Raw genomic sequence first — 10,000 nt, forward strand, 5'->3', positions numbered from 1 at the left:
TCAAAAAGAAAAGAAAAAACTAACGTGTGCATGCAATGCAAGACGAGGTAGCTAGATGCTAAATCGATCGCTAATCATGCATGCCCAATGATGCATGTAAACTAATATGCTGAATGAGCCAGCCCCATATTCTCACCAAACACCCCAACAAACTGCGTACTTTGAAGAAAATCAAATACGATCGAGCCCCCAACAAACTTTAACTACCGCTAACAGACAGGTACTGCAACGTATACACCAAATTATACAACGTACCAGATGTTTGTCTCCGTCCTCGCTCGCCTACCAACCATTACCAATGCAGCAGTACAAACAAAGTCAAACAATCCTTCCCTCCATCGGCCTCGCCTACTCTCTCCCTTTCTCTTCTGTCTTCTCCCCCGACCCAACCACCATGACAGCAAACCATCACCGCCACATGACCCAAACGCCCCCGCCACAAAAGCCTCTGCTAATGATATCAGCAGCCAATATCTCTCTATCTTGACAAGCTGATATCATTTAATAATGGCGAGGTGCGTGCTGTTTCAAAGTTTCAGATCAGGGGCAAGCATGGCAAGTTCCCTCGGAGCCTCCAGTTAAACCTTCCCTATCCGAATTTTTCCAAGCTCCAACTCCCTCCTTTCTTCTACAAGCAACAACTCCAGCACACCAGCATCCATCCATCCATCCATCCATCCATCCAAAGGGGGGAGAAAAGGGGTGTAAGAGGAGGAGGAAGAGGGCGAGGAGCTGCCTCTGAAAGCAAGCCATCATTAGGCCGCCAAATGCGGGAATGCGTATTGGCTAACAGGACAACAAGTCGAGGACCAAGGAGCAGGAGCTGCGTCGGCGTCGGCCGGGGGACGGACGACGAGAGAGGAGTGGAGCCGGCCTGCTAGCTAGCTTGCCGCGGACGCCATGTCGTATGATCAGATGCTCTCGCCGCTCCTCGGAGGCGCCGGCCGGTCGGCGTGGACGCCGCGGCTGCAGCAGCTGGGCGGCGACGCGGTGACGAGGCAGATACTCAAGTGCACGCGGTGGCAGCTGGAGGAGACCACGGACTTCGTCACCTGCCCCTACCACTACTACTGCGACAGCTCCTACCCCGGCGACTACCACTCCGCCGTCGGCGCGCTCGTCGCCGCCTTCGCCGCCTACTGCTTCGTCGCCGCGCTGGCCTTCGCCGTGCTCGACCTCGTTCGCAGCGGCGCGGCCGGCGTGAGGGGCGTCAAGAGGAAGTACCTGGTCCCCTCGGGCCCGTTCCTGCTCCCGCTGGTGCTGCTGGCGCTGGCCAAGGGGCAGCGCGTCAACGCCGTGTTCCCGCTCGCGCAGCTCGGCCCGGCATTGCTGCTGCTGCTGCAGGCGTCGGCGCTGGCGTTCCGGAACGAGGCCGACGGCGACATCCGGTACGCGGTGCTGGAGGCCTCCACGGTGTCCGGCGTGCTGCACGCCAGCCTCTACCTGGACGCCGTGGTGCTGCCCTACTACACGGGGCTGGAGGCGCTCCGGTGGTCGCGCTTCTCCGGGGAGTGCGCGTCGTGCCTCTGCCGCATGGAGCCGCTGGTGGTGGGCGGCACGGCGATGCGGTACCGGGGCCTGTCCAAGACGGCGCTGGCCATCATCTTCGCGCTGTGCTCCAGGATGGTGTGCCGGATTTACGGCGAGGAGCGGCTGAGCGCGTGGACGCGGTCGGCGCTGGAGGGCGTCGGGTGGGTGTTCGTGGCGGCCGACGCGGTGTACCTCGTCGGCTGGGTGGCGGCCGAGGGCGGCGCCGTCGGGGTGGCGGCCTACAGCCTGGTGGCCGGCCTCGTCTTCCTCTGCGTCTTCGGCAAGGTGTACAGATTCTTGGCGTGCGTGGAGTCGCGGCAGTCGCAGTGGAAATCGAGCCTCTGCCACACCGTCGTCTGATCACCGTAAAATCTTCTTCCGTCCGTCTGTAGAGAAAAAAAAGAAGAAATTAAGAGAAAGAAACTCCTCCTCCTCCATTTCTTAGTTCACCCTTTGTTTGTTAATTTTGATGTACAAATTTACAGTGCATGACACAATGGGCAGGCAAAAGAATTCTGCAAAATTTCCCCCTGAAGCCATTCCTCTGTTTTTCTGTCGATGAATCTTCAGAAATCTGCCCAACATTTTCCATATCTTTCTGTCGGTCACATTGCATTTTTTTTTCCGAATCAGGAAAGAAAAGGCTGTACTGCACTTTAGTTGGTGGTAATTTCAACTTCGCCGCATGCATTAGTGCATCGACGGTGGATCGTCGGCCGGAGTTAATAGTGTGAGCATTTGGCAGATGGGGCCGGGTTCAGAAAAGCGAAGAGTACAAACCAGCAACAACAATGTCGCTTGTTGGCTTGTTCAGGGGCCTTTGTCATGGTGATCGGGCGATGACCTAACCGCTGGCGGCTTCTGGAAGCCAGTTCTTGGAGGCTTCCTGCGATATCTGACAGTTGTTCCACTTGAGTTCTCTCTGTTGTCATCATCAGTTAATAATCCTTGTTTGGTTTGAGAGCAAGTGGTTGGAGCATTCACCTGGTGTCTCACCCAGTTGGGAATGAACCCAAATTTTGCCGCACCCGGCCGCGGAGTCACCGAGGACTGCAGTTTAACAAAGAATTGGTCATGGCTCGTGAGAGAAAAAATAGCTCATTGACTGAAAAAATGACAGTAAATGTATACTCCTTGTCACATAGTATGTGGCCCTATGCATATAGTCTCTATGAAACAAAGTGTTTGACTTGGTTGCATATACTCCATTTCTTCGAATCTTGGCCTTCTTTCTTGAACAAGTTCCTTTCACTCTCATCATCATCGTGCGACATTGCGGTCACTCGCGACATTGCGGTCGGCGGCTGTCTGTCCGACAATGTGGATGTTGCGCGACTTCTAGTGTGGCAACGATGACGGCTTCGAGCGAAGTTGGGCGGCTGCTGAGCTTTGGTAGTCGGTCTCATCCGGCGTGTTCGAGGGGTTGCCGGGCCTCATTTGTCTTCCTGAAGTCGGAGCTGCAGAGGAGGTGCTTCCGCGGCAACGATGACACGAGACGGGTGGTCGGCTCCGGTGCCGGCTCGACGCAGGCCCAGCGCTTTCCCCCTACAATGTTCGTCGACAGAGTCGGAGCTGCCTGGTCGTCGGCGTGTGCGGTGGACTGTTTGGCATCGACCGACGCAGGCCACGATGCTTGTTCGTGGTTTTCTCTTCGACGGCGTGTGTGCGTTCTTGTGTGGGTTGCCAGGTCGCCCTGCGTGCCTTGTTTTTGCGGGCATGTTGACGGTTTTCGCCCGGTTTTTCGTTAATTAACTGGGCACCTCTCTTCGACCTTTTTTAATGAATCGGGCTCTAAGGGACTGCGTTTCAAAAAATCATGATCGTGCGATTGCTGGAAAGAAAAGGTCAGTTGCATGCAGATGCGGCCATGCTTCCTTCCTCTGGTCTGGACTCCGGAGGATATGATTTGGTAGGGGCGATCGGAGCGGACCACCAGCAACCGGGAATGGGTCCTTGGTCTAAGTTTGTTGTACAAATCAACATAATGGTTTTTTCGTGCGTTGGAAGCAAGCAAGCTTAAGGAAGGATAACACAACACATCCCGTCACTTTCCGGGGCCAGGTCCGTCCAATCCAGTCGTGCAGCGCGCGGGACGGCTCGTGCTCTCGTGCGTGTCATTTCCTTGTCTTCCAACCCCCGCCCCATCGGCATGCATGCCGCTTTTCGGCATGTGCACCTAAAGCTCTCAGCTGTTGGGCGTTGATCAATCTGTCTTATAAAGTACTCCAAGTGGGAGGTGCATAATGCTCACATGGGCGATTTTGGAGTTTCTCACATTCTTCAAATTTTCAGGCAATCAAGAAAGGATCAAGCTTATTACGGATAACTCGATTATTGCCTTCGAATGTATCCATCATATACAATCTGTTAAGGAAAATTCACCGGCTTTGTGTGCCTACAAACTTGACCTTTCGAAGGCATATGACCGAGTTGATTGGGACTTTCTTGAGAGGGCTCTTCTCAAATGGGGTTTTCCCCAGTTCTGGGTCTCTCATGTGATGGCGTGTGTATCATCTGCTAAATACTCGGTGAAATTCAATGGCAAGCTACTGGACTCTTTTACCCCGTCCCGGGGTCTCCGGCAAGGTGATCCGTTATCCCCCTTTCTCTTCCTTTTTGTGGCGGATGCTTTTTCAAGGCTGATCAGTAAATCTATGGAAGAGGATGGTTTGAAAGGGGTGAATATTTGTAGAGGTGCTCTGGAAATATCCCATCTTTTATTTGCGGATGATTCACTCTTGTTTTTTCAAGCGTCTGAACAACAGGCAAATTTGGTTAAAGGTTTGTTGAACACTTATGCGGTGGCTACTGGCCAACTAATAAATCCTTCAAAGTGTTTCATCCTTTTTTCAGATCATTGCTCGCCCACAGTTGCCACCAATATTAAGGGTGTTCTGGAAATTACACAGGAGGTCTTTGAGCCTAAGTATCTAGGCCTCCCTGTGCCGGAGGGAAGAATGCATAAGGGTAATTTTGAAACTATCCAGGAAAGATTGAGGAAGAGGTTAATCGACTGGAGTGAGCAATATATGTCATCAGGTAACAAGGAGATTTTAATCAAATCAGTTGCTCAAGCTATTCCAGCTTATGTCATGAGTGTTTTCAAACTCCTAGCATCGATTTGTGATGAGCTAACCCGCATGATGCGTCAGTACTGGTGGGGAGTTGATAAGGGGAAGCGTAAAATGGCATGGCTGAGTTGGGACAAAATGCGTCTACCCAAATCTATGGGAGGCATGGGCTTCAGGGATATGCGGGGTTTTAACCAAGCCCTACTCGCAAAACAAGCATGGCGCCTTATAGATATGCCAGACAGTTTATGTGCTAGGCTTCTAAAGGCGAAATACTTCCCGGCTGGTAATTTACTGGACTCGGTGTTCTCTAACAATGGATCTGCAGTGTGGAAAGGGATTTCGTATGGGCTGGACCTCCTGAAGAAGGGGGTTATTTGGCGAGTGGGGGATGGGGCGCTCATCCGTACTTGGCGTGACCCTTGGATTCCAAGAGCAACCTCATTCCGCCCTATCACTCCTAAACGCACATCCCGGCTTAACCGTGTGTCAGAGTTCCTAGATGACAACGGTGCATGGCGGATGGATCGATTGAGAGAAATTTTTTGGCCCATGGACATCGATTATATTGTGAAAATAAGGACATCCCCAAGGCAACGCTCTGATTTCGTTTCGTGGTTCCCAGAGAAGAACGACCAATTTTTGGTCAGGAGTGCTTATAGACTTGCCACAGTTGATCATAACATAGCGTTTGCGGGGGGAGCGTCCTGTTCTGCACCAAGTGGTACGAGATCTATTTGGAATGGTGTATGGAAATCGTCGGTACCTCAGAAGATGAAGATCACAGCTTGGAAGGTAGTTGCAGGTGCCTTGCCAACAGCGCAATGTAAAAACCTAAGGCATATATCCACGCGCTCGACTTGTCCCTTATGTGGAGTGGAAGAGGAGGGGTCTTTTCATGCGTTAGTCACATGCAATAATGTGCGCATGATTTGGCTGAATATGAGAACTAGGTGGCCTCTTCCCTCAGATGAAATTCTCATTGACAATGGCAAGGATTGGGTGCTGCATGTGCTGGCTAACTGCACAGATGAGGTCCGGGATATGGTGATTATGTTAATCTGGCGAATCTGGCAACTGCGGACAGATCAAACACATGGCAAGGAAATCCCACCAATGGAGGTCACGGTGGAGTTCCTCGACAGCTACTACAGGTCTATCAAACTTGCAGGCCGGTATAACACGGAGGAAATAATCAAAGGGAAGATGACAGTGTCTGCCGAGTGCACAGGCTCGCTAGTCAAAGTGAAGCCCCCGAACAGGCCATGGCCAGCACCACAGCCGGGCTATACAGCCTTGTCCGTCGACGGGTCCTTTTTGGCCTCCGATGGATCAGCGGCTGCTGGCATGATTCTACGTGACGAGGAAGGCAAGATCATTTTTTCAGCCGATCGCTATATCTTTCACTGCAACGACTCTCTGGAAGCGGAAATACACGCCCTCATGCAGGGCATGGTGCTGGCTATACAGAATACGTCACTTCCGGTGATCGTTCAGTTAGATTCCGCAGAAGCACTATCGATCTTGTCTAACAATGGTCTGCTGAAGTCATCTTATGGGCAGTTGGTGCTTGAGATTAAGGAGTTGATGAGTAATAGGGAGTTTTTACCACAGAAAATTCACCGTAGTCAGAATTGTGTCGCAGATCGTTTGGCCACTTATAGCCGATTAGAGAGAACCACAGCTGTGTGGTTACAGTCGGCTCCACCTTGTATTGAGGAGTTGTGGCCTCTTGATTATAACACTATTACCTTGCAATAAAAACTCCCTTTATCCCGAAAAAAAAGAAAGGATCAAGCGAGACATATGAAATTAATTTTATCAGCATTTGAGCAACTGTCGGGTCTTAAGATCAATTTTTATAAAAGTAAGTTGTTTTGTTTTGGCGAGGCTCAAGATGAGGCCCACCTGTACGCTGATCTGCTCGGATGCGGGTTGGGCCAGTTTCCAATCACACATTTGGGGATACCGATAGAGTATCGAAGACTCACAAATACTGAATGGAAACACGTCGGGGAGAGACTGCAAAAAAGACTTAGCAGTTGGAAAGGTAAAATGATGTCTCCTGGTGGAAGATTGGTCCTCATAAATTTAGTACTGAGTAACATGGTACTATATATGATCTCCTTCTTCCAGTTGCCAAAAGGAGTTTTATATAGACTAGATTATTTCCGATCAAGATTCTTTTGGTAAGGAGATAGCGAGAGGAAAAAATATCGACTAGCTAAATGGAGTGTGGTTTGCCGTCCCAAAGACCAAGGCGGGTTGGGCATTCATGACCTTGAGGTTAAGAATAGGATCCTCCTTAGCAAATGGTTGTTTAGATTACTGACCGAAGATGGTGTATGGCAAACCCTCATGAGGAGGAAATATGTGGGTTCCAAGGCAATATCCCAAGTATATTGGAAGCCTAGGGATTATCACTTTTGGGCGGGTCTAATGGCCACGAAGAAATATTTCTTCTCTTATGGATCCTTCTCGATTAAGGACAGCTCAAAAATTAGATTCTGGGAGGACAAATGGCTAGGAAATACCACACTCCGGGAACAATATTCGGCTCTATACAACATTGTACGTCACAAGGATGGTACTATCGCCACGGTAATGCAATCATTTCCACCAAATGTGACATTCAAAAGAGATTTAATTGGATCCAGACTCCAATCATGGTACATCCCGCTCCAGCGATTGTCCATGGTGCAATTGTCACATGGGTCTGATATATTTTGATGGAACCTACATGGGAATGGACAATTCTCAGTGGGTATAGAGCGTTAATCTAGTCTGATGTGTTAGTTGATAATAACAAGAAGATCTGGAAGATGAAGATACCTCTTAAGAATAAAATCTTTGCGTAGTATCTTCGTCGCGAAGTCATTCTTACTAAAGATAACCTTATTAAGAGAAATTAGCACGGAAGTTCGCAATGTGTCTTTTGTCACCATGACGAGATAATAAAATATTTGTTCTTCCAATGCAAATTGGCTTGTTCTATATGGTCAGTCATCTAGATAGTTTCTGGCTTGTATCCTTCCTATAGTGTTGCTAATGTATTTGACAATTGGTTACATGGGATTGATCACATGTTTAGAACTCTTCTTAGGGTGAGAGCGTTTGCCGTTATCTGGTCGCTTTGTCTATGTAGAAATGATAAGATTTTTAATGATAAAAGTACTTCTCTGATGCAAGTTATGTACAGATGTACCAGGACTCTTCGTTTATGGTCCTCTCTACAACGCCTGGAAAATCGAGACATGTTTATGGAGGTGTGTACACGATTGGAGGATACGGCGAGGGATACTTTTACCCAACATGGGTGGCAGCATGATCGTATGATTGGCTCACTTTCGCTTTAGGTGTTATACAGACTCTACATGTTTCTTTGTATTTTGCTTTTTTTATTTTTGTTCATGCTAGAGGACTTTATTTGGTTGTGTGCATCTTAGTTATGCAGAGGCTGGATGTAATACTTAAGAGCATCTCCAACATCCGCGCTAAACAAGCGCCACGCCGCAAATTTGGCCATTTTAGCGCGCGCAACCCGGCGGGTGGCTCCAGCGGGCGCGCAGTAACCGCGCGCGCGGTCGGATTCGCTATCTCGCGCGGTGTATTTGGGGCGCCCGCTTCCGCGCGCGGCACACTCGAGCGCTCGCGCCGCACTCTCTCCTCCCCGCCTCCTACGCCCCGCGGGTGCTGGCGCCGACGAACTGCACCCATGGACACACACGCCGGCACCCCGCTCACCCCATCCTACAGCCGCGGCCCCTCCCCCGCCGCCCCCGCCGTCGGAAACCCTAGCGCGGGGAGCGTCGGCCTCGCCACCGTCGGAGCTCCGCCGAGCATCGGCCTCGCGCGCAGCCTCTTCTTGCCACCGCGGATGACCACGGCGACGGATGGCGTCGCGCCGGCGCCGTCTTGTGCCGCCGCCGCCCCCCCCCTCTCAAAGCTCCCCAATGCGGTGCGGCCGAAGAAGGGCAAGACATCCGCGAAGAAGAACAAGGCGACGGACGGCTCCGGCAGCTCGAAGGCAAGGGAAAAGAAGTTTGCAGGGCGTTTGAGGGCGCGGCGGCTACCGAAGCGCCGGCGAGCTCACTCGTTGAGCCGGCCGCCGACGCGCACAACGTGTTTGACGATATGCCTCAAAGGTAGAATATTTTTTCAACTTTTCTTTTCTTGTTATTTTTTGAATGCATCCATATAGATAGCTTATTTGCATTGTTCTATATATTTTGTAGTGTCAACGATCATGCATACATGTCAACTATGGGTGTTGGCTCCAACAATTCACATTGGTCTCAAACCAATGACATGCATTTTGAAAACCATGAGTTTGAGGTGGACGAGGATGGTGAGGGCATTGTTGACGCGCCGAAAGGAAGAGCGGGCAATTACACCAACGCCGATGACATCTTACTATGCAATACTTGGTTGCAAGTGTCGAGGGATCCATCCGTTGGAGGTGATCAAAGTAGAGATGCTTATTGGGGGCGGATGGAAGAACACTTTGATGTTCGCAACGTGAGTGGAATTGACTGCTCCGAGAGATCACTTCGGTCCCGGTGGTCGACAATCAACTCGGATTGTCAAAGGTGGGCGGCCTGTCAAAAGGCGGTTGACAAGTTGAACCCAAGTGGCACAAATGAGGACGATAGAGTAAGTGGCATTTCATACATGTTCATCATACTTGTTGTTGGTGTTTGAAGTGCTAACTTGCTTTGTTTTCATGGAAGGTATGGGTGGCTTTGGAGCACCCCCCGACGCTATGGCCGTCATGGGAGGCATGAGTTTTGCTTCTCTCATGGGAGGCATGGGTGCACCTCCGGCCGCCATGGGCGGAATGTCTTTCGATGTGCCTCCTCACACACATTCCCATGAAGATGTCGTTGAAGATCTTGCCAACACCGTCGGAGCTTCACGTGATGCGGTGCGTGATGAGGAGAGGGAGAAAGATTCATCTTCGAAGGCGGAAGAATCGTCTTCGGAAGATGAGGACGAAGACGAGGAAGAGGATTAATGTGTCTTTCGTTTGTGTCTTGAACTTGGTTTGCATTTTGAACTTGGTTGGATGAACTTGTGGGCATGAACTTTTATTCATCAACTTGTTTGTGTGAAATTTTATATGTCATATTCATTGCATTTTCAATGTTTCAAATTCATTTTGTGTCCAAAATGCCATATATGCACTGCTCCGGCGAATCGCGCGCTGCTGAAACGGCGCGCGAGTTGTATTTTAGCGCGGCTGTTGGAGCCAGCGCTGGCAGCCGCGCAAAACTAGCCGAATGGCGCGCGACAAACTACTTTTTTACGCGCGGCGCGAAGCGCGGCTGTTGGAGATGCTCTAAACCTTTTAAGCAATAAAACGCCTCTTTTCGAAAGAGAAAGGATCCATGCCTGGCTGG

General features: G+C 50.5%; 1 protein-coding gene across 1 annotated transcript; it reads left to right on the top strand.

The window, feature by feature from the left end:
* Positions 1 to 364: 364 nt before the first annotated feature.
* On the top strand, positions 365 to 2,069 carry LOC123092737 (uncharacterized). Its single transcript, XM_044514556.1, has one exon. The coding sequence runs from the start codon at positions 901 to 903 to the stop codon at positions 1,888 to 1,890; it is 990 nt and encodes a 329-aa protein (XP_044370491.1). The 5' UTR covers positions 365 to 900; the 3' UTR covers positions 1,891 to 2,069.
* The last annotated feature ends 7,931 nt before the right edge of the window (positions 2,070 to 10,000 follow it).

This window comes from Triticum aestivum, chromosome 4B (genome assembly GCF_018294505.1).
Source record: "Triticum aestivum cultivar Chinese Spring chromosome 4B, IWGSC CS RefSeq v2.1, whole genome shotgun sequence".
In the NCBI taxonomy this organism is placed as follows: domain Eukaryota; kingdom Viridiplantae; phylum Streptophyta; class Magnoliopsida; order Poales; family Poaceae; genus Triticum; species Triticum aestivum.